The sequence below is a fragment of the Hippopotamus amphibius genome, chromosome 9 (assembly GCF_030028045.1).
Source record: "Hippopotamus amphibius kiboko isolate mHipAmp2 chromosome 9, mHipAmp2.hap2, whole genome shotgun sequence".
NCBI classification, from domain to species: domain Eukaryota; kingdom Metazoa; phylum Chordata; class Mammalia; order Artiodactyla; family Hippopotamidae; genus Hippopotamus; species Hippopotamus amphibius.
Window position 1 is genome coordinate 49,775,669 of NC_080194.1, and position 24,711 is coordinate 49,800,379.

The 24,711-nt window shown below is 38.0% G+C and overlaps 1 protein-coding gene across 1 annotated transcript in view; it reads left to right on the plus strand.

The window, feature by feature from the left end:
- The first annotated feature begins 726 nt into the window (after nt 1-726).
- TMEM123 (transmembrane protein 123) overlaps nt 727-24,711 on the plus strand; it is a 63,567-nt gene continuing 39,582 nt past the window's right edge. The window contains exons 1-2 of the mRNA XM_057749820.1: nt 727-1,042; nt 5,202-5,258. Coding sequence (XP_057605803.1) covers nt 943-1,042; nt 5,202-5,258 — 157 coding nt within the window. The 5' untranslated portion in view covers nt 727-942. The remainder of the gene's footprint in view (nt 1,043-5,201; nt 5,259-24,711) is intronic.

Genomic DNA, 24,711 nt, shown 5'->3' on the forward strand with positions numbered 1-24,711 from the left:
GGCTGAAGCGTGACTTAGCCAAAAGTTATTCAAAACAGGCTAATCCATCTGAACTGGGACAGCAGACACCAAGGAGATAATGGACTAGGTTAGGCGTGTTGCAACCTCGGCCTTGCTGGCTACACTTGCCTATGAACAGCTACCAATTCTTCTGTGTCCGCCCACCCCGTCACCATCTCCCCGCGTCCACTCCAATAATCTCTTCAGGCACGTTAGCTATCCTGAGAAGCAGGGAACCTGTGGAAGAGGATGAGGTATAATTTGGAGTATAGAGATCATGCATGTTTTACGTATGAATTTAATGAATTTTTGACTCCCCCACCCCCGCCGCATCTTAGGCTGGGTCTCTCGGAGGAAAAAAACAAAAAAACAAAAGCAACAAACAAACCAAACAAACACCTCTTTCCTGGACCTCCCTTTATGCTGTCCTCGCCTGCGACTTCTCCCTCTCACTCTGAGCCGCACGCATCCCCAGGGCCCCACCTGAAAACTACTCTTCAAAGACTTCCGGGCCCAGCAAAGCCCGGCGGGCTCGGTATCCGGAGAGGCAGCGGTGCTCGCTTTTATCCAAAAAAAAAAAAAAAAAACACCCAAAACTGCCATTTCCGAAAATAAAAGGAAACTGCTCGAGAGTGCTGAGTCTCGCAGGCGCGCGTCAGCGCGGGAGGCTGCAAGGAGAGTCCCCGGCCTCGGATCGCAAGCCCCGCCCCGCCCCGCCGCCTGAGCCCCGCCCCATCCCGCCGCCCCGGCCGGCACGCGACGCCCCCTCCAGGCCCGGCTCCCGCGCCCTATTTGGTTTTTCGGGGGCAGGCGGCGGGAGGGGAGGCGTGCGCGGCGGAAGGGGGCGCGCAGCGGGCTCGCGTGCGCCAGGGCGCAGCTCTCATCCGCGCAGCAGCCACCGCGTTGGGAACCCACGAGGCCTCCGCGCCCTGCCTCGGAACAATGGGGCTCGGCTCGCGAGGTGTCTTGGCGGTGCTGGCCCTGGGGGTCGTGGTGGGGGTAGCGCTGCTGAAGATCGTCTCCGACGGCACAGAGCCGGAGGGTAAGTGGCTGCGCGGGTCGCCAGCCCCGGTCCCGGGAGCAGGCGCGCTGCCCATCGGGAGTTTCCAAGTGGAATCTGGTTGTGCAGAAAGTTGTGCAAGTCTTAGGCCGAACGCACGGGGCGGACCCGGAGGTGACCCGATGGGGCTCGGGGAAACCGAGGCTCGGGCCCGTCTCCCACCCGCCCCGGGGCCGCCTGCTGAAGAAGCGGTCCGGTCCTTCCCCTCAGGTTTCCTGCAAGCAGCGGTCGCAGGCCTGCAGGAGCGCGTGTAACCTGTTGAGTTGCCGAAGGACGGGCCTTCAGCGGGGTTTCGACTTAGTTGTTACAGTCTTTCCCCGAAGTTCATGTTTTCTTGGGAGGTTAGAGTTTATCTAAGGCTTCCTTTCGTAAACGGTTAGGTGGGTTGAAAAACATGTCTACTGGTTCCTGAGCAAACATGTCTACCAGTTAGTTGCGGGATTTTGAGGCGTTTTCCGGCGTTTCATCGCCTGTTTGTGTAATATCAAACCAATTCTTTCTAGTGTTAAGGACTCCAGACGCTTAAAGGGAAGACCTTGGGGCTAATGTAGCTGGTTGGGAGCTTTTGGAGAGTGCGGACAGCTCTCCCGGGCGCAGGTGATGCTCGCGCCCCTGTGGATGGGCGCTATCAGCCCCTCGTGTGCGGTAAACAGCAGTCGACCCAGACGAGCCGAGGCGTATATCAGCAGTGCAGCCTTAGGATCACAGCTGCACTATCGTAGGAGTCCACGACGTCGTCAGTAAAGTCATAACAAAATGATTTTGACATTTCTCTTCTGGGGGAAGTGGAGGTGTCCCTTTAGGTCCTTGGCCTTTTGGGGACTTTTTGGATAAAGCCGTGAAAACTGGGATTTGCTTTGTCAACTATTATAGAAGTCAGGTCACTGGTTAAAGGTCAGTAAACTAGAATAAGTTAGTTTAAATGACCCAAGTTTTTCATGGTTTTAAATTCTGCCCACTGTGTACTTAGCCTTACATTAGTTTTATCCAGCAGTTTGCAAAACCACACGGTTCAGGCACAACACCTGCTTTCGTTAGAATAATCTGGGTGAATTAGACAATAACAGTTTTCGTTTGCTTTGCTGAGTTGCACATGTGACAGACTGGCTTTGTCGACCTAATTTTGAGATCAGTTTAAGGAAAGAATGATCAGTAAAATCATGTCCATCATATTTTCAATATTATGAGATATTTTATTGTAAAAGTGAACTATCTGAAATGAAACAGTATATCTTGGTGCTAATGTTATACCAATATTTATGTGGGTGGGTCTCCATTTTTTTATTTGTTACTTTGTGAAAGTATACCTTCTTATTGTTTCTCTAAAGAATTACCGAGTGGAGAAACTGTCCTTGTTTTTCTTTCACCCTCGTAACAGATTTTTTTTTTTTTGCCCTATTTTAATACTCACTGTTTAACTATTATGTTTATTAATAGCACTAGACATTAATGCTATTTGGAAAACTTGGAATGCTCTACTTTATGAGAGCCTTGATTTCATGAACTAGTGTAACCGTGAGCTGGAATCCATTTCTCCAGACTATAATGTCACCTTGAAACTAGAGTTAAGGAAGGTTCTATAGAGGATGTCTCAAAAGAGCAAGTAAATGTTGTCCTAGTCTTTATATGCAGTGTGTAATCTGTATAAAGTGTTATGAAGTATAGTGATTTTTGTCATGCTAGAGCTTATATAGCTAATTTTTACTAGACATTTTTCCTGTGCACCTGACACTATGCTAATTGAGGTCCATACATCATCTCATTGGATCCTCACAGTATTATCCCCGCTTTATAAATGAGGAAACCAAGGCTTAGAAGTGATCTAACTTATTCAAAGTGAAACAACTAATACATGTTTGATTTCAGAGGCCAGAATCCAAACTCTCAACCTTTTTGCCACTAAGCTGCATAGGTGATGTTGGCTCTTCAAGTAGATAATACTTTTATCCACAATACTGTTATTGCCCAGAATATTGTGGGAGAAGATAAAAGCATTATTGAAATTCTTCTTTTAAAATATCCTTCACAGTCTGCTGCATAGTTTCATACATATCTTCAGTTGGAGGAGGAGGGATACTATGAACAAGCTAGCAAGCCAGCAAACACGATAGATTATGGTAGTGCGATGAAAGGCATAAGGGAGGCTATTAATCAGGACTCTTGGTGGCAAGTGACAGAAACCTACCTTAAAGAGCCTTAGGAGAAAGAAGGGACTCTATTAACCATTAAACTGAAAAGTCCAACGATTATGGTGGCTTCAGAAATGCTGCATTCAAGAGTTCGAATACGTTGCTAAGAGATGGCCACTTCCAACTCTAGATTGCATCTATCAAACCTGAGGCAAGCCCTAGTTAAAGTGTTCTTAGCCTGCAGGGGGAATCCAAATAACAGGGCCTTTCTAAAGTGATTCCCAGGCTTCAAAAGCCACCATAATGGGTAGCCAATTAGGAGATGAAATTAATCTTTAATGAGTCTATGCCACTTCATGAACTTAATTTTCATTTCTTCCACTTAGTGCAATATTCTACTTTAATATTTGGTCTTTTTGCCACATAAGGCATCAGCCTCCTTGTACTTAGATTGTCCGTGACACTCTTTTATCTCTTAAGATACAAAAACAGTGCTAGCGCGTAGTAGGTGCTTCATAACTATTTTTGGAGAAAAGGTTGTAAAGCTAGGAAGAGCTTAGAAAAAATTCTGCTTCTGCCTTCTTCCTCAAGGAAAAAAAAAAGGGGTTGCCAGGAAATCATCCCTCATAGGAGTGACAACAACAGGGAGACAAAAACAGGAGGCTCTTTTACTGGTCTAGGCAAAAGATGAAGGCACATGGTAATGGAGCTACGTGGATAGAGTCTAGATCTGTTTGGGGTGTAGAACTGAAGTCGTTTGCTAATGGATTGGATGGTGGAGTGAGGAAGAAGGAAGAATCAAAAGATGACCTCTTGGTTTTAGGCTTGAACAACTGGTAATGCAGCCACTGGGAACACTGGGGCAGAAGCAGGTTTATACTAGAAAATCAACAGTTCCTTTTTGGTACTCACGTGTACAGGCTTAGGAATCAAACAGCCTGGTGCGCATCAAGACTCTGCCACTTACTAGCTGGGCAGCCTCCTCAGGGCCTCAGTTCTGTCCCTGCATAACAGTGTTCCTGTCGCAGAACTGTTTTAAGGGTTAGATGAGCTAATGCAAGTTACATGCTCCCCACAAGGCCTGGCATGTAACAAGCCCTTCATAATGTTGGCAATACTTTATTTGCTACCTGGTGCTGAGTATATCTGTATAGTCTACTGATCTTGATCTTTTTTAAGTTTAATCTTAACACCATATCCTTTTGTGATAAAAGGATTATATGGTTCCAGCAAGAGGAAAGATCCACACACAGTAAAGATAGCTCCTTCAAAGTTGTTATTGCTTACTTTCTGTACTTTGAAGGGTTTTTTGGTAGGGGAGACCTACCTGTGAAAAGTACACAATAATACACTCTCTCACCTCCCATGTAGTATATGTGTTTAATCTTCCATTATACAAAGACCCAAGGTGAATAACCCACTCTGAAAAGTTGCTTAACTGGAGCATAGAATTCTTCCAAGATTTTTCCAGATTTAAAGGTACTAGTTAAAAATTCAAAGAATTATACTGAGAAGGTTTGCAATTTTAAAGGAAAATCCTAACCCATTTCATCTTCTCTCCATTGTATGAAGTGAGACGTGTTAGTGGTACAAGACCTAGGGGCACCCATTAATAGTAAGGGCCCCTCCCAGGATGGTCCATTCTACTCAGAAGAGCGGAGTTGTCAGCAGAAATTCCTCACCAACCACTGTGTTCTCATATGGGTGAATGAACTTTGGCAAACTATTGTATCAGTGGCTGGCACATAGTAAGTACTGTATAAGTGTTACATTAGCTATATGTTTTCTGTGTTGAAAAATCTAATAATACAGTCCCAGATTTACTGACAGTTTCGAGGTATATTTCATAGTAACAGTGGCAAAAGTAGAACTTCCTGTGGAATAATCTCCCCCTCCTCCCCCCACACACACACCACCACCACCCCTCCAGGGGCAGAAAGAAAAATAATGCCAGTGTTCTTAGTTAAATATTAAATGTCCTTTCATCACAGGATGTTTCTTTATTTTTATAGAATCTCCAAGTAAGAAGATTCCTATGTCTGTAGAAAACTCCAGTGATAACCAGCAAGGTAAGTTTAAGAATCCCTAAAGCCTACCATCAAGGGCTGCCTTTAATGGGGACCAGTAAATGATAGTTCCCTGGATTAATAGTCTTTCTCAGTCTAGCAAAGATGTGAATGAATTCTAAAACTAAAAGCATACTGGAATTTATTACTGAGTTTTGAAGCACGTTTTTAAGTATGACATTTTGCACTCTGCCTATAGATATGAACTGTGAATACATGAGTCTGCTGATCTTGCTGGTGGAACAAGTCACCCTAAGCTGGTCAGCCATGGCAGCCTTAATTTGCCTTGGTGGACTCTAAAGAGGTTCTACTTATGTTTCACCCATCAGTTAGATTTTAACCCACCCTCTTGCTTCCCTATTGAAACAATAGATGAGGCCCTGGGGTTCTCTCTAGTTGCAGCCTACAGGCTCTCTAGTTGTGGCTCAAGGGCCTAGTTGCCCTGTGGCATGTGAGATCTTAGTTCCCTGACCAAGGATCAAACCCAAGTCTCCTGCATTGGAAGGGATATTCTTAACCACTGGACCACCAGGGAAGTGCAGATGAGGCCCTTTTCTTGTGCTTTTAGTTTGGGACAAATGGAAAGATAGAAACCAGGCTGATGTTATAAATAGTAAACCATCAAGGCATGTTTCTTGTAAGCAGTATTTAGTTTATCTTCTCACTGTCCTTATTATTAAGAGTTGACAGAGGTAGAAACTAGAAAAAGGTACACAGATCCTATCACTGGACCCATTTTCTCTACTTTTAATTCAACAAATATTTGAGTGTTTCTAATGTATGGACACATTACAAAATGGACCAAGCCCTGACTTATTGGAGTTTTGGGGGTTTTTTGGTTTTATTTCATTGTAGAAAAATACACATAACATGAAATAAACAACATTAGCCATTTTTAAGTGTACAGCCCAGTGGCATTAAATACATTCACATTGTTGTGCAGTGTAATGGAGTTTTTTTTTAATTAATTTTTTAATTGAAGTATAATTGATTTACAATGTTAATTTCTGCTGTACAGCAAAGTGACTCAGTTATACACATATATAGATTCTTTTTATATTCTTTTCCATTATGGTTTATTCCAGAATATTGAACATAGTTCCCTGTGCTATACAGTAGGGCCTTGTTTATCCATTCTATATGTAATAGTTTGCATCTACTAACCCCAGACTCCCAGTCCATCCTTCCCCCAAACCCCACCCCCTTGGCAACCACAAGTCTGTTCTGTATGTCTGAGTCTGTTTCTGTTTCATAGGTAGATTTATTTGTGCCATATTTTAGATTCTACATAGAAGTGACATAATATGGTATTTGTCTTTCTCTTTCTGACTTCCTAAACTTAGTGTGATAATCTCTAGTTGCATCCATGTTGCTGCAAATGGCATTATTTCATTCTTTTTTATGGCTGAGTAGTATTTTATTGTATATATAGATATATATATATATACCACATCTTCTTTATCCATTCATCTGTCGATGGACATTTAGGTAGTTTCCATGTCTTGACTGTTGTGAACAGTGCTGGAGTGAACAGTGGGGTGCATGTATCTTTCTGAATTATACTTTTGTCCATATAAAAGCCCAGGAGTGGGATTGTTGGATCATATGGTAATTCTATTTTTAGTTTTCTCAGGAACCTCCGTACTGTTTTCCATAGTGGCTGTACCAGCTTACAGTCTCACCAACAGTACAGGAGAGTTCCCTTTTCTCCACACCCTCTCCAGTATTTGTCATTTGTAGACTTTTTAATGATGACCATTCTGACTGGTGTAAGGTGGTACTTCATTGTAAGTTTAATTTGCATTTTTCTAATAATTAGCAATGTTGAGCTTTTTTTCCTGTGCCTATTGGCCTCCATATGTCTTCTTTGGAGAAATGTCTATTTAGGTCTTTGATTGGGTTGTTTGGTTTTTGTTGTTGAGTTTTATGAGCTGTTTGTGTATTTTGGAAATTAAGCATCGTTTGCAAATATTTTCTCCCATTCTGTAGGTTGTCTCTTCATTTTTTTATAGTTTCATTTGCTGTGCAAAAGCTTGTAAATTTGACTAGGTCCTACTTGTTTATTTTTATTTTTATTTCTATTGCCTTGGGAGGCTAACCTAAGAAAACATTGGTACGATTTATGTCAGAAATGTTTTGCTTGTGATCTCTTCTAGGAATTTTATGGTGACATGTCTTATATTTAAGTCTTTAAGCCATTTTGAGTTTATTTTTGTGTATGGTGTGAGGGTTTGTTTTAACTTCACTGATTTACATGCAGCTGTCCAACTTTCCCAGCACCACTTGCTGAAAAGACTGTTTTTCCCATTTTATATTCTTATCTCCTTTGTCGAAGATTAATTGACCTTAGGGGTGTGGGTTTATTTCTGGGCTCTCAGTTTTGTTCCATTGATCCCTGTGTCTGTTTTTGAGCCAGTAACATGCTGTTTTGATTACTGTAGTCTTGTAGTATTGTCTGAAGTCTGGGAGGGTTATGCCTCCTGCTTTGTTCTTTTTTCCTCAGAATTGCTTTGGCAATTCTGGGTCTTTTATGTTCCATATAAATTTTAGGATTATTTGTTCTAGTTCTGTGAAAAATATCATAGGTAATTTGATAGAGATCACATTCAATCTGTAGATTGCTTTGAGTAGTAGAGCATGGGATAGTTTTCCATTTTTTTGAATCATCTTTAATTTCCTTTATTAATGTTTTATAGTTCTCAGCATAAGTCTTTCACCTCCTTGATGAGGTTTATTCGTAAGGTTTTTTTGGTGCAATTTTAAAAGATATTGTTTTTTTTTACATTTCCTTTCTGCTGTTTCATTGTTAGTGTAAAGAAATGCAACTGATTTCTATATGTTAATCTTGTATCCAGCTACCTTGCTGAATTCATTTATCAGTTCTAGTAGTTTTTGTGTGGTGTCTTTAGGGTTTTGTAGATATAGTATCATGTCTTCTGCATATAGTGGCAATTTTACCTCTTCCCTTCCAATTTGGATACCTTTTATTTCTTTTTCTTGTCTGGTTGCTGTGGCTAGAACTTTCAATACTGTGTTGAATAGAGGTGATGAGAGGGAGCATCCTTGTCTTGTTCCAGATTTTAGCGGGGCTTTCAGCTTTTCACCATTGACTATTATATTGGCTGTGGGTTTGTCATAAATGGCTGTATTATTTTGAGATATGTTCCCTCTGTACCCATTTTGGTAAGAGTTTTTATCATGAATGAATGTTGAATTTTGTCAAATGCTTTTTCTGCATCTATTGAGATTATCGTGTGGTTTTTGTCTTTTGTATCACATTGTATCACATTGATAAATTTGTGTGAGTTGAACCTTCCTTGTGAACTTAGGATGAATCCCACTTGGTCATGGTGTATGGCCTTTTTTAATGTGTTGTTGGATTCAGTTTGCTGGTATTTTGTTGAGAACTTTTGCATCTACATTCATCAAAGATATTGGCCTATAATTTTCTTTTTTGGTGGTATCTTTGTCTGGTTTTAGTATCAGGGTGATGGTGGCTTCGTAGAATGTCTTTGAGAGTGTTTCTTCCTCTTCAGTCTTTTGGAAGAGCTTAAGAAGGATTGGTAAAAGTTCTTCAGTGTATGTTTGGTGGAATTCTCCTGTGAAGCCATCTAGTCCTGGACTTGTTTGTAGGGAGTTTTTTAAATTATTATTATTACAGATTCTATTTCACTTCTAGTGATCAATCTGTTCAAATTATCTATTTCTTATAGATTCAGTTTTGGTGGGCTCTATGTTTTTAGAAAGTTGTCCATTTCTTTTAGGTTGTCAAATTTGTTGTCATATAATTATTCATAGTGTTCTCTCTCATAGTTTTTTGCATGTCTGCAGTATCTGTTGATAGTTCTCCTTTTCCATTTCATATTTTGTTTATTTGGATTCTGTCTTTTCTTCTGGCTCTTGGTTTTTATGATTTTTTTCTATTGTTTTTTAATCTAAATTTTATTTATTTCCTCTCTGATCTTTACTATTTCCTTCCTTCTTCTGACTTTAGGTTTTGCTTGTTCTTTTTCTGATTCTGTTAGGTGGTAGGTTAGGTTTTTTGAGATTTTTTCTTGTTTTTTGAGGAAGGCCTGTATTGCTATGAATTTCCCTCTAAGTACTGCTTTTGCTGCCTCACATAGGTTCTGTATGGTTCTGTTTTCATTGTCATTTGTCTCAAGATATTTTTTAATTTCCTTTTTTTTTAAATTTCCTCATTGACCCATTGGTTTTTTAGTAGCATTTGTTTAGTTTCCATGTAATCTTTTTTTTTCTTCCTCATATCTTTTCCTGTGGTTGATTTCTAGTTTCATGCCATTGTGGTCAGAAAAGATCCTTGAAATAATTTCCATACTCTTAAATTTGTTAAGGTTTGTTTTGTGCCCTAGTATGTGGTCAGTCCTAGAGAATGTTCAATGTGCACTTCAAAATAATGTGTATTCTGGTTTTTTTGGATGTAATGTCCTGGAAACATCAATTAAGTCTAACTGTTCTGTTGTAACCTTTAGGATCTCTGTTGCCTTATTGATTTTCTGTCTAGAACAGGTGTCCATTGATGTGAGTAAGGTGTTAAAGTCTCCTACTGTTATTGTATTTCTATCAGCTTCTCCCTTTGTGTCTGTTAGTATTTGTTTTATGTATTTGAGTGTTCCTATTTTAGGTGCACATATGTTGATGAGTGTAAAAATCCTCTTCTTGTATTTGTCATGGAGTTTTTATTGTCATGGGTTTCCTAGTGCTCCATGTAGTTCATATTCTCATTTCCCTCTGGGCTTGCTTTTCATTTTCTCTGCCTACTGGTTTCTGGTTGTACATAGTCAGAATATACTTCTATTCTAGTTATAGTAATTCTACAGAAATTTTTTGAATTGGAAAAAAATGACTAGATAGATTACCCTGAATGTAATTGTGATTATTATTGGGCAGTGGTGGGAGTGATGTTTTTTTTTAGTTTTGTTTAGTTTGTTTTTACATACTTTATTTAGTTGTTCAGGGTCTTTTCCTATTGGCCTTTTTTTTTTCATTGTTGAAAGTTTAATTTATTTAAACAGACTAAAAATAAAGAACAGTTCACTCTTTATGCTCATGCCCCTATCCCCAACCTTTAGCAGCCACCAGTGTGTTCTCTGTATCTGTGAGCTTGTTTTATTTTTTTTTAATTCCACACATAAGTGATACCATACAGTATTTGTCTTTCTCTGTTTGACTTATTTCACTTAGCATAATGCCCTCACAGTCCACCCATATTTGTCACAAATGGCAAGATTCCCTTCTTTTATATGGCTGAATAATATTCCATTGTGTATATATACCACAATTTCTTTATCCATTCACCTGTCGATAGACACTTAGGTTGTTTCTATATCTTGGCTGTTGTAAGTAATGTGAAATGAATATGGAGGTTCACATATCTTTTTGAGTTAGTGTTTTCGTTTACATCAGCTAAATACCCAGAAGTGGTAACTGAATCATATGGTACTTCTATTTTTCATGTTTTGAGGAATCTCCATACTGTTTTCCATAGTGGTCACATCAATTTATGTTGCATAAGGGTTCCCTGTTGTCCATATCCTCCACAACAGTTGTTATTTCTAGTCTTTTTGATAATAGCCATTCTAACAGGTATGATGTGATATCTCATTATGGTTTTGATTAGCATTTCCATGATGATTAATGAAGTAGAACATCTTTCCATGCACCTGTTGGCCATCTTTATGTCTTCTTTGAGAAAATGTTTATTTGGATCTTCTGCCCATTTCTAATTGGATTTTTTGTTTTTTGATATTGAGTTGTATGAACTCTTTGTATATTTTGGACATTAACCCTTTATTGGATATATCATTGCAAATATTTTCTCCCATTTAGTAGGTTGCCGGTTCATTTTGTTGATGGTTTCCTTTGCTGTGCAGAAGGTTTTTGTTTGATGCAGTCCCACTTGTTTATTTCTGCTTTTATTGCTTTTGCTTTTGGGGTCAGATTCAAAAAAGTCATTGCCATGCCTGCACCACTGTCAAGGAGCTTACCACCTATGTTTTTTTCTAGGAGTTTTATGGTTTCAGGTATTATGTTCAAGTCTTTAATACATTTTGAATTTATTTTTGTGTATGGTGTGTCAACCTTAAAAACTAAATAGCCAGTTATTTTACCAGAAAAATGAGTTCATTTGGGAATAGCAGAAGAATTGTAATTTGGGACAAGCAAAATATGGTGATTCATAGGCAAGTCTGGAGAACAAAGGAGAGAGGCATGCTTTTATAAAGGAAGGAAGTTGGAAGGGCCTGCTTCAAACAGAAGTTCGTTAGAGGAGAGCAGGAGTACAGGGTGATAGCAGCTTCTGGACTGGCTGAATGTGATGGTTTCTCATGGGATGGGCTGTTGCTGGGCAAGGAGAAAATCTTCCTTCCTTCTTCTGGAGTATGTAAAGTAAGCTTTTTCCTGCTTACATGCTGTAAGGTACTATCCCAGCCCAAAGGGGTCTTTTCTAAACAGCCTTGCAAAGAGGAGTTAGCCCACTTGTATTTCCCTTCGATGTAGGAAAACAGTTGGTATTTTAATAAGGAAAACAGTGTGGGAGAGTAAAGGTCATACAATTAGTAGAGGTGTTTTATTGAACTAGTATTGTTATGGTTGGAGAAAGACTGAAACAAGACATGGAAACACCTGGATGTAACAGCCAACCAAATAGGTAACACCTGTAGACTTGTAAGTATAATTGACAGTGGCATTTGGAACTAATGAGAAGTTAGTTATAAAAACGAGAGATCTCCAACATCATAAACAGATTGGAGTTTCTAGTGACAGATCCAGCAGTCAAAGAGGTTTCCCCTTTTGCAACAGATTGGGAAATGCAGATGAGAGAACTGTCTTTCCAAGAAAGAGAGGGAGAGAAAGGTGTATACCTGTATAGGCCTGGTTCAGTCATCTTGGAAAAGCCATCTCTTTCAGATGTTGTCTGCTTCAATTCCTGTAAAAGTTTATTTTCAGGTTGTTAGTGTACAGGTTCAGTCAGGGTTTGATGCTTTCTTTAGATATGATGTGTTAATCCAAGAGTATTTTTTTGAAGTTTGGCAACACAAGGTTTGGTTAACAGTACCTGATAGAGGCCTTTCCAGTGGCATTGAAAGGAGTCTTTCTGGAGATGTCTTTTCCAGTAGATGGAATCTCCAGGTTGCAAAGTGTGGTGTTTGAGGTCTTCATCTCCCAGGAGTGCACTATGAAAAGATTGCTCTACTAAAGTATGGTTATTTCTGTGACACACATTTTAAGATACTAACTAGAATTATGACTGATAATGTCATACCAGGACATATCAAAATTTTAGGAATTCTATACAGTTTCTAGAACATTTATACTAATAACATCCACCCATGCAATATAACTTAAAGTTTATCAACGCTTATTTGACAGTGCTTCCCATGTAATTTAACATACCAAATAAATCTAATTAGTTTAACATCTCTTTTTGTAAAGAGAGAGAACAGATCTTTTGAGATGTTGTGGGAGCCCTCTAGAAATGCACAGTTACTTTCAGGTCAAAAAGACTTTATTTAGAATTTGATTTTTGGGAAGTTTGTCAAAAATATCAAAACATTTTTGACACGACTAAGTAAGAACACAGATTATTATAAAGCAATACTTTATTATCTAAGAAGTTTACATAGTTCTGAGCAAAACTTAGCTCTTTTAAAATTGAGAAGACTGTTTTCCTGAGTAATCAAATACCTGATTAAGATAACATGAAGCACAAGAAATAATTTTGATGAAACACAAAATCTTTGCTTTCTGGACAGATTAGTAATTAGTAAATTAGTAAAAGGTAAGAAAAAACCTTTCACAGAATGTTATCAGGAGCAGATCAATAGTCCAAGAAAACTTTGTTCTTTTACTAGATGAAAGAAAATTAAGTTCCAATCTTATATAAGTACACTATTGATATTAAAGCTTATTTTTTTAAACCCTTGGAACAGATTCGTTCAATCTTATCCAGCTTGACCACACATAAAACTCTTTTCCCAAGATTCTCTTTCCACAAACCTTCTACAGCTTTCTTAATATCCCCTCAGATTTTGTTCTGTGTTTCCTCTTTCCCTTTCTGAAATATCAAGCCTCACTTTGGGATAGATTATTTTTTCTCTCAACGAAAACACATCTCTCAGATCTTTTACCAAAAACACACATCCTACTTTTCTTGCATATGGAGATGTTTCCCTTATCATTTCTAGTAGCTTTAATTATGTTGAAGAATTAGAATTCTTAACCCTTAGTAACCTTAATTTCTAGTGAAAATAAGAAAATAATTGTGAACTGTTAGACTGGCATTCTTTAAGTTGGTCAGTTTATGAATACATTCCATAATTTCTAGAAACATATGCTTCCTCATAGTACAGTTCTTTAGCATGGCACAAAACATGTTTACTAAGAGAACCAAATATCTTTAGTAACTGTAAAAGAAAGCCCAAAGTCGGTAAACCTATGTTCAGTATTTAGTGTTTCATTGTTTTATCTTATTTGGAAATGATTCAGGTATTCAGTGAATTTAAAGTAACTCATTATTTAACTGAAGGTAGCAAAACTTTAAGGTGCCAGGTTACCAAAAGCTTTGGGGAAACTATTTTTAGTTTCCCTAAAAACTTTTTAATCTCTGTACATCTGTTTAATTTGTTTGTTTTTAACAATTATATTTAGATTAATTATGACAATCTGATCATAGCAAGTTGTTTTTCTTGCTGAATGATCATTAAAGATCAATTCAGTACTTTGAGAACAGCTTCAGAGTCAGCGAGGTGATTTGATTTCAAATGCCCCTTCTAGCACAGGGAAGCTTATTTTGAAGGGAAGAAAAGCATGGCCTCAAAATTTTTTTCTGGAGAGACCAGATAAAATAGCTATTATAAAAATGTTTTGCTCATTGTGTAACATTTTCCATAGCTGTTTTATTCCTTTTGTATCCTCTTTGAATCTTGAAGACCCTTATGTATGCTGCATTTGTGTATTTTTATAGGACATGATGCTTAATATTTTCCCTTTTGTAGTAACACACTTGCTTCTAATTGTTGTAACATTGTCTTTTGGACATACTGTTTACCAATTTGTTGGGTGTAATTTAGTGCAGTTTGTTTGGCACCAGTCCCAAAAGGACAACAACATCTTTAGGGAATCCTGTATGATGTGTATTCCAGGAATGTTCTGTTGGAAAAAGTGGAGACTGCCAGCAATACTACAGCATTGGTGCCTATCGCTTTTGTAGAACTCACCACATTGGATTCAGCAAATCCAGGTTTTCTCTATTTTGTTTGTTTTTTTGGTCTCCGTCTAAGTTCTGATGGTATCTATGATTTATTCATCCTGGCACCTAACACTGTGCTTGGTGCATATAGTAGGTATGCACACATGTTGGTTGAACTGAATTGTGGAACCAAGTACATATTTTGTAGTTGCTGATTTACCTTTTAAGAGAACCACTATATACGTTTTTCAGACATGACTGGTCCATGCTTCAATCTTATCCATCATTATACCTGGATTTTTTTGTTTGTTTATAGAGTAAGATAGATACTTGAGGTTGAAGAAACAGGAATTAAGGTTACTTTCTAACTGTACCACTGAATTATATGTAACAGTTCTATTTTTTTTAAATATGCTCTAATCATTATTTGAAGACAGGCATACTTTTGACATTCCTTTGTGCAGGGACTTGTTTGATGCTTTTTCAGCTTAAAGAGAAAATAATTTCCTGCATTTCATGTATACTCAGGGGCTTATAATTTTAGGATCTGTGGGTGAATGGGTTTATTCTTCATGGTGCAAGGAAGTCACATGCCCAGATTATTTTTCATAAAAGGGGTTTGGGTAAGAATACAGGGAAATGTAATAAGGTCTAGAATGGACAGTAGATCTCAGAACAACAGCTCAGTATCATTCAGGATATAGTCTTCTTGATCACTTAGCATTAATGCTTTCCCCAAAAGGGGAAGCTCAGAGGTTAAGAGTGCCACCATCCAGTCTGAAGCTCTTTTCTTGGGCATAATTTTACAAAGCCAGATTCAAAGCAGTTGATCTTCCTTAATGTTCTGTCCATGCACAGTTGCCTTTGGCTTGGTAACTCCTCCTTGGTACAGTCACTTGGGCTGCTGTAGTAGGGTTGGCTTTATCCACAGACCTGGCAGGACCATAGCAATTTTGAACAAATGGACCTGATTTGGGGGTTAGGTTTCTACAGACGAGGGCAGCGGAAATTTGGGACTAGCTTACTCAAGTAATTATTCCAATTTTTACCCCCAATGGAAACACTAAAAGTCTTTTACTAAAGTGAAAAGAATTCATTAGGTATATAATCCCATATTCCTTAGTACCTTCTTTTATTTACTTTGGGTAAAATGTTTTGTATATGAAATAAACATTAGATGGAAACTTACTGTTATGTTGTAAGCTTCTATAAGACAGGAGCCAGTTGGCCTGACAGGTTGCTTCAGGTGCAAATGGTGTTAGACAGACAGACAGACAGACATGTAGGTGTAGATATTGATATTTATTCCTAACTAGAGAGTTGATGTAGGAAAGAGAAGGATTAATTTGTACTTAAGGAACTGCTTCAACTCCTCAAAAACTGTTTATTGTGTTCAACTTATGTTTTTTGAGATTGCATTTGAAAATTGCTGGTAACTTTTAACATCAGATTTTGTCTCAAGGAATGTAGAGTGGGAAATCATGCAATATTATGTTCAGTTATTCAGTGAACAGATGTTTGTTTTGACTGCCGACTCTGCTGTTCGCTGTTTTAGGCACAAGGCATATAGTGGTAAATAAGACAAATTAGTCCCTGCTCTCAAGAAGTTTGTAATCAGGGGGGGAGATACAGACTATAAGGAGATAAACAACTAAAGGTGATTTCAGATCATGATTTTTAGAAATAAACAGGATAATATAAATATGTACATGCATAAACAGGGTAATGTAGTAGAGAATGACTGAGGAAGAGCTGCTTCAGACTGGGTAGTCAGGGAAGACTGATGGTGGGATCCCTCTCTGAGGTGGGATCATCTGCGCTGAGCCCTGACTAACAGGAGGGAGCCAGCCCTACGTATACCAGAGGGAAGAGCACTGCAGGCAGAGGGAATATATAGTGCAAGTGTGAAACAGGAGTGAACCTCTTGTGTCCAAGGAGCACAGGCAGGTCATGTGGCTGGCAGGCAGCAGGGGTGTGCACTGCAGTTACGTTATTACAGATAGGAAATTATGAAACGGAAACAATATTTAAGATGTAAGAGTTGTATTTTGAAACATCAAAAACATAGTAGAGCAGGCTTCAGAGGAGGAGGCTAGAGATGTGGATTCTAGCAACTTCATTAACTTTTCTGGGTCTTTTTTTGTGGGGGTGGGGGTGGGTGTTAGTTCTTCAAGCATTAAAATGCTCTAGTGATTCTGAACTACTATGCACCTTCGTAGTCTCTGTACTCTCAAGACAGCAGGTGTAGTAATTGAAACTGTTCTGGTGTTTTCTTTCCTGGAGCATGCCTCTATCCTGAAGTTATAATTAGGAGCCAAAAGAAATGCTTCCAATTCAGAAGAACTGCTTGCTGCTTGCATGTTATTGTGATGTGAACTAACGTTTAACATTTAAATCATTTTAAGGGTTAGAGATATGGGGCTGAGTAGCCAGCCTGCTGTATGAGTTCTGGGAAGACCCAGGAAATTGTGAATGTTAGCTTGGGTTTGTGGAGGTGGCTGGGCGGGGCTGGGGGTAGGGGTCATGATGAACGGAGGTTAGGAGAGAGAAACGGTGCGGGATGCACATGCACTGAGAAATCAATGCAAAAATACCAGGAATACTGAGAAATGCTAAACATCAACAGAAATGAGAAAAATAAAAATCTGAGCAATTTTTTATACTTTTGTTCCTTTTCAAAAGCCAGAAAAACTAAAGATGGCATAGACGATAAACATAGGTGTCCTCTCCCCCAAAAAGTAGACCTAGGGCAGAAAAGCCAACCATCAGACCCTCGGTTCCTGTTGTCTTTTAGTATGCCCATGAGGGTCTGACACACACTGAGTGCCCAGTGGGTCTTTGTTGAATCTGAATTCTAGTCTGAATAGGAGAATGGACTCAACTGGGACTGAATATGTGGCACTTCTTTTTTATCTTTCTTTTTCATGGAAACTGGTAGGCTTGCTCTGGACTCTCATGTCTTCTTTCAGGCTAATATTTAATGGCTTACCTTCCCAATTATGTGCAGTAATACCTACAGATTTCTCAAGAATAATTTTCCCAGATGCATAATGTTCCAAGAAAGAGACTTTGATAAACTGATCATAGAGTTAAGCAGTAGTTGGTGTCAGGCATTCATCTTTTTGCTTGTTCAGTATCTTCTTTTTTCCCTTAATATTTTAATTTTGTTTACAACTTATTATAAAATATGAGTAATGCATGTACATAATTAAAAAGTTCAAACAGTACTTGAAAATATGAAATACATAATACAAGCCTTCCTTTCTCTGTGGAGTCCCACTCAGTCCTTTTCCCAAATGTACTTTAACAGTCAAAAGCCAGACTCATTATTTCCACCCAAAGATCTGCTCATGTATTTCATATTTCACTTGCGGGACCAATCATTTGTATCTAAAGCAAGAAACAGTTACCAGTTTTACATGTATCCTTCAAAAAATCATTTAAGCATAATTTATATATAGCGTGTGTTTTTTATGAACATAAATGGATACTGCTAAGCACACTGTTCTCTATTCAGCTGGTCTCACTTATCCTCATCCTTCAGTGGCTACATGGTATTCCACAATACAGTTGCATCATAACTGATTCACCCAGGCCCTCACTGGTGGATATTTAGGTTATTTGCAGTCTCTGCTAATTTAAGCAGGCTGCATTGAGCATCCTTCCTGTTCCAGGCTGGTATACCTCTGCTAGGACACCTGTGGTGCTCTTTTCTCACAGTGGAATTGCTAAGTCAAATGGTGCATGTATTTTAGTTGGTGATATACTGGTTAATTTTCTTCCAAGAAGTTTACACTAGTTTACTTACGGTAGCAGTAAAAGGTGCCTGTTTTCCACAGCCTCAACAGCACTGGGTAATAGCAAACATTTTAATATTTGCCAGTCTGATACTTGATTTATAAAATCTCGTTGTTTGGAATTTTAGCCTTTTAACTGAGTTTGGAGTATTTTCATATTAGTTTTGAGGGGGTTTTTGGTTCTTTTTTAAGAACAGCTTTACTGAGATATAATTCACTCATTTCAGGTGTATAATTCAGTGGTTTTTAGTATATTCAGATATGTGCAGCCATCACAGCAGTTAATTTTAGAATATTTTCATCACTTCAAAAAAGAAATTCTATGCCCTTTAGCCATCATCCCCTATCTCACCCAACCCCCAGCCCTAAGCAATCACTAATCTACTTTCTGTCTCTATAGATTTTCTTATTCAGGACTTTCATATGAGTGGAATCATTGTAGTATGTGGGCTTTTGTGATTGGCTTCTTTCACTTAACATTATGTTTTCAAGATACATCTAAGTCATAGCATGTTATCATTACTTAATTCGACTTTATGGCTGAATAATATTCCATTGTATGGATATACCATATAATGTTTATACATTCATCCATTGATAGACATTGTTGCCTCCACCTTTTGACTGTTAAGAATAATGCTGCTATGAACAATTGTGTACACATTTTTGTGTGAATATATGTTCTTAGGAGCAGAATTTCTGGGTCTTATGGTAACACTATGAGTAATGAACTGCCAGGTTGTTTTCCAAAATGGCTATATCATTTTACATTCCCACTAGCAGTGTGTCAGGATTCTGATTTCTCCACATCCTTTCCAGTGCTTTTAAACTTTTGATTCTAGCCATCCTACTGCGTATGAAAGTGTCTCATTGATTTGCATTTCTTTGTCGACTAATGATGTTGAGCATCTTTCGTGTATTTATTGCTCATTTGTGTATCTCCCTTGGAGAAATATCCATTTAAGAATTTTTTTAATTGAAGTATAGTTGATTTACAATGTTGTGTTAATTACTGCTGTACAGCAAAGTGATTCAGTTATACATAAATGTGCATTCTTTTTTTAATATTCTTTCCCATTATGGCTTATTGTAGGATAGTGAATATAATTCTCTGTGCTCTATAGTAGGACCTTGTTGTTTTTCCATTCTGTATATAAAAGCTTACATCTGCTAACCCCAACCTCCCACTCCAAAATATTTAAATATTTTGTCCATTTTTAAGTTAGGTTATTTGTTGATTTGTGTCTTTTTATTACAGTATATAATCAGAAAAACATATATATAGTAAAAATAGTATATAAATCTTGTGGAAATTTTGTAAACTGTAGCAAGTATTTTAAAGTATTCAAATTACTCCTACCAAGTTTTTTTTAAACTCAAACTTAATATAAGGCACAGTTTCTTAAAATGGAAACTAACCCTCTCTACAAAACATTTTATTTTGGTTACAACTTACAACATGAAAACATCTAATTGAAAAGTGACAATTTTAGTCTGTTACCTGACTGTTCAGTAAGAACTAGTTTAACTACTTTTTTCACTCTGCAGTAAATTTGATTCACTAGTTTTAGTGTTTTTCACCCCTGTATGTGTGTCCTATTATATTTTGGGGAAGTTACAAAGAGAAAAATAATCACTTTCCTGTTAAGTGAACATGAACAAGTTACTTAACTTGTGCCTCAGTTCCTTTTGTAAAAAATAGAACTGATAAAATAATATAGCTATCTCATGGAATAAATAACAAGTAAAGCACCTGGCTTTAAAATAGCACCTGGCACAAACTAAATAAATGTGTTCCTCTTTGCTCTCCAGCCACAATGGTCCTTTTGTTTTCAATGAAATATAATTAACTTAAAATATTATATTAGTTTCAGGTGTATAGCATAGTAATTTGGTGTTCTTAAACATTAAGAAATGTTCGCCGCAATAAGTCTGATTACCATCTGTCACTATACAAAGCGTTTACACTATTATTGATCATGTTCTCTATGTTGTACATTATCTCTTCATGACTTATTTTATAACTAGAAGTCTGTACCTCTTAATCACCCTAATTCGCTCATTCCTCCACCCCCTTGCCTTTGGCATCCACCCGTTCATTCTCTGTACCTATGAAAATGAGCCTTTTTTTTTGATGCCTCCCATCTGTGCTCTTTGCCACAGAGCCTTTGCATATGCTGTTCTCTTTCCCTAAAGAACTCTTCCCTCCTGTCTTTGCCTTTGCCTGGTTAACACCCATTCAGCCTTCAGATCTCTGCTCCAGCTTCAGTTTCTCGGGGAATGGACCTGTGGTTACAGGCCTTCAGAGGATCATATATGTTTGTGTGATGCTTTAGCTAAGACTGCCTTCCTGACCAGAAAGTCATCTTCAGGGGCAATGCTAATTTCACTCAGCACCACATCTCCAGTGCTCAGCTCAGACATGACACATTTTTGTTGAAACAAAGGATAAATGAATGCTCTAGGGGTAGGAAACCAGTTTTTGTGCTTGTTACCCTAGCCTTACCTGCAAGGTTATTTGCGAGCCCCTTGGTCAAAATAAATCACCATCTGTTCTCTGCCTGACATTTAACTGGACCCAGGCTTTCACGTTACTGTCAGGAAGAACAGGCTTACATGTTAATGGGAGAGTTGCTGTAATTCTATTACTGTGTCCCTGGACAACTCTTTTCTTTCTTTTTGTTTCCATAAAGCCTGTCCAGCCAGGCCCTGATACAGTGAGCGGTGTGGGGAAGGGGATGGACAGGGCCATTCAGATCCAAGAGGACAGAGAGGACCTTGCCAGGCTCACCAGGACTGTGCAGTGGTCAGTCTTCCTGCTGAGTAGGAGACGCCCAGGTTGTTCAGCCCCGGTCACCTTCTGGCAAGACAGGAACATCTGTGCTCTGCACAACATAAGAGGGTCATAAAGGTGATGCAGGGAAGAGGTGTTGGGAGGCTTTACTGATGTTGGGGGAGGGGAAGGGGTTGCTGAAGTCCCTTAGGGAGTGTGGATTTGATAATAATGCGATAGGAAGCCATTGCAGGATTTTAAACAAATTAGTTCAAATGGATGATGGGTCAGGATGCTAGAGGTGGAAATGAAGATGGATTTTGCTGATGGATTGAGTGTGGTAGGTGAGAGGAAGGGATGGTTGGTGGCTGGGTATTTGAGTTTGAGCTCAAATGTTTTATTGGCCCACTCAAACCCAGACACCTGGCCACCACGTATCTGGGCAGTTATTACAGGGGAGAAGATAAGAATGAGAACAGCTGAGAGATCACAGCAGGCTGGAGGGGAAGAGTGGGCAGCGTGTCCAAAGAGGGAAAGCCTTATGACGAAAGACAGAGGAAAAGAGTAAGGACAAAGAATTGGGGGTTACATAAAGTAGAAAGTGAAGAGAATCCCACTTTATTATGCTTCCTTGTCTTTGAGAAAGATGAGGAGGTAAGGGTGAAATGGGGAGGTAATGTGAAAATTAGGCAGTTTTAACTTCCTGCATGAGCCAGTTATTATGGGTTTCTTGCAGGTTAAATCTTAGAAACTGTCATCTAGTAGTTATGTTATTCCATTTTATTTTTTAAAATTATCAAACCTTAGAAATGGAAGAAACCTTAGAGCAGTGTTTCTCAAATTTAGTAGTACATTAGACTCAAAAATTTGGAATATTAAAAATTACTGATCTTGTCTCACTTAAAACCAATTAATTCTGAGTGGGGAGAAAGAGCATAAAAACATACGCAGGTGGTTCTAATGTCTAAGTAAGGTTGAGGATCACTGACTTAGAGAGTGGCTGAAGGGGACCACTCTCCCCAGGTAGCTTTTGGTGGGTCTGTGGAATGCATGGCTGCTTTTGCAATGAGGGTCAGCTTTCTAAAAATATTTTTTTCCATAAAGAATTATAAAATCTTAATTGATGGGGATGTGAAGAAATATAGTGCTCTCATCTTAGGGTATCCCACATCCCACAAAGGCCTCCTCAAACAAGACATTGCAGTAATCCAGGGAGCTGATTTTTTGTTGTTGGGGGCGGGGCACAGAAAGGAACAGAGTAGTAGCAGTTATGTTAGTTATTGTGATTTTGTTATTGTGATTGATTAACATTGTTAAATTTGGTAAAAGCCCATTAGCTGTCGCAGAAGAATAGGGACTCATTCTCCAAAAATATACAATTTCCTTGAGACAAGTTTCAGAACTGAAAGATTTATTTACATGAAAATCTATAGAAAATAGTTGAGAAGTCCATAAGACTTTTTATTCTGCTTACATCATCTTAATAACAGGTTCTTGGATTATTTGTAAAAACTTCCTATGACATTAAAGAAAACTCTCATACCAAGTTAACTCATCCCTCTTAACTCTTTTTACATCACAGTGTGACAAAAAAGAAAGAAAAAAAGCAAATAGCAGTAACTACAAATAATGAAACGTGAATCATTTATGCCTTTCTCCAGAGAAAACTGGGTTAAAAATTTGTCTTGAGTCCTTCAGTAGCTTTTACCATAAAGTTGTGCATGTTAAGATTGTGTATTTCACATATAAAAAACAATCATAATTGTTTTTTAAAAGTCATAATACCAATGTTATGTTTAAAATTAATCATTTTTACAGTTTTAATGAGATAATTGACATACAGCAGTATGTAAATTTAAGGTATAAGCCTAATGCTTTGACTTGCAAATATTGTGAAATGATTACCACAGTAAGTTTAACTAATATCTGTCATCTCATATAGATACAAAACAGAAAAGGAAAAAAAAATGTATTTTTCCCCTTGTGATCAGATCTTAAGATTTATTCTCTTAACAGTTTTCATATGTACCATACAGCAGGGTTAACTGTAGTTATTAGGTTCTGTGTTACATGCATAGTACTTTTTTATCTTATAACTGGAAATTCGTACCTTTTGACCACCTTCATCCAATTCGCCTTCCTCTTTCCACTCCACCCCCATAACCACAAATCTGATCTCTTTCTCTATGAGTTTGCTTTGTTTCTTTCATGTTCGTTTTACTGATAGATTCCACATATGAGATCATAAAGTAATTGTCTTTCTCTCTCTGACTCATTTCACTTAGCATAATGTCTTCAAAGTCCATGTTGTAGCAAATGGCAGGATTTCTTCCTTTTTATGGCTGAATAATATTCTGTATGTGTGTGTGTGTAAAATATATCACAACTTCTTTATCCATTCATCTGTCCCTGGACACTCAGATTGTTTCCATGTCTTGGCTATTGTATATAATGCTGCAGTGAACATGGGGAGGTATCTCTTACCCGTAGTATTTTCTTTTTCTTTGGATAAATATCCAGAAGTGGAATTGCTCAGTCATATGGTAGCAGTGTTTTTAATTTTTTGAGGAACCGCCATACTGTTTTCCAAAGTGGCTGTACCAATTTACAGTTCCACCAACAGTGCACAAGTTCCTTTTTTTCCATGTCATCACCAGTGTTTATTTCTTGTCCTTTTGATCCTAGGCATTCTTATAGGTATGAGGTCATGCTCATCAAGGTTTTGATTTGCTTTTCCCTGATAATGAGTGATGTTGAGTGTCTTTTCATATACCTGTTTGCCATTTTTATATCTTCTTTGGAAAAATGTGTATTCAGGTCCTTTATTTTTTAATTGGCTTATTTTGCTTTTTGCTATTGTTGTATGAGTTCTTTACATATTTTGGATATTAACCACCTATCACATGTATGGTTTGCAAATATTTTTTCCCATTTTATAGGTTGTCTTCATTTTGTTGATCATTTCTTTTGCTGTGCAGAAGCTTTTTAGTTTGATGTAGTTCCATTTGTTTTTGTTCTTGGTGCTTGTGCTTTGTGTCGTTTTATCCAAAGAAATCATTTCCAAGACCCATGTCAAGGAGCTTTTTTCCTGTGTTTTCGTCTAAGAGTTTTATGGTTTCAGGTGTTAAATTTAAGTCTTTAATCTTTTTGAGTTAATTTTTGTGAATGGTGTAAGATAGGGGTCTAATTTCACTCTTTTACATGTGAGTATCCATTTTTCCCAGCACATTCTAGTGAAGAGACTGTCTTTTCTCCATTGAGTATTTTTGGCTTCCTTGTCAAATATTACTTTACCACATATGCCTGGGTTTATTTCTGGGCTCTCAATTCTGCTCCATTGGTCTGTGTGTCTGTTTTTATGCTGAAACCATACTGCTTTGATTACTATAGCTTTATAAAATAGTTCAAAATCAGGAGGCATCATGCTTTCTGCTTTGTTGTTTCTCAGGATTGCTCTGACTCTTCTTTATGGTTCTATATACATTTAGTGTTGTTTTTCTACTTCTGTAAAAAATTGCAATCTTGATAGAGATTGCATTGCATCTATAGATGGCTTTGGGTAGTATGGATATTTTAACAACATTAATTCTTCCAGTCCATGAAGATAGGATACCTTTCAATTATTTGTCATCTGATTTATTTCATCAATGTTATATAGTTTTCAGTTTAGAGATCTTT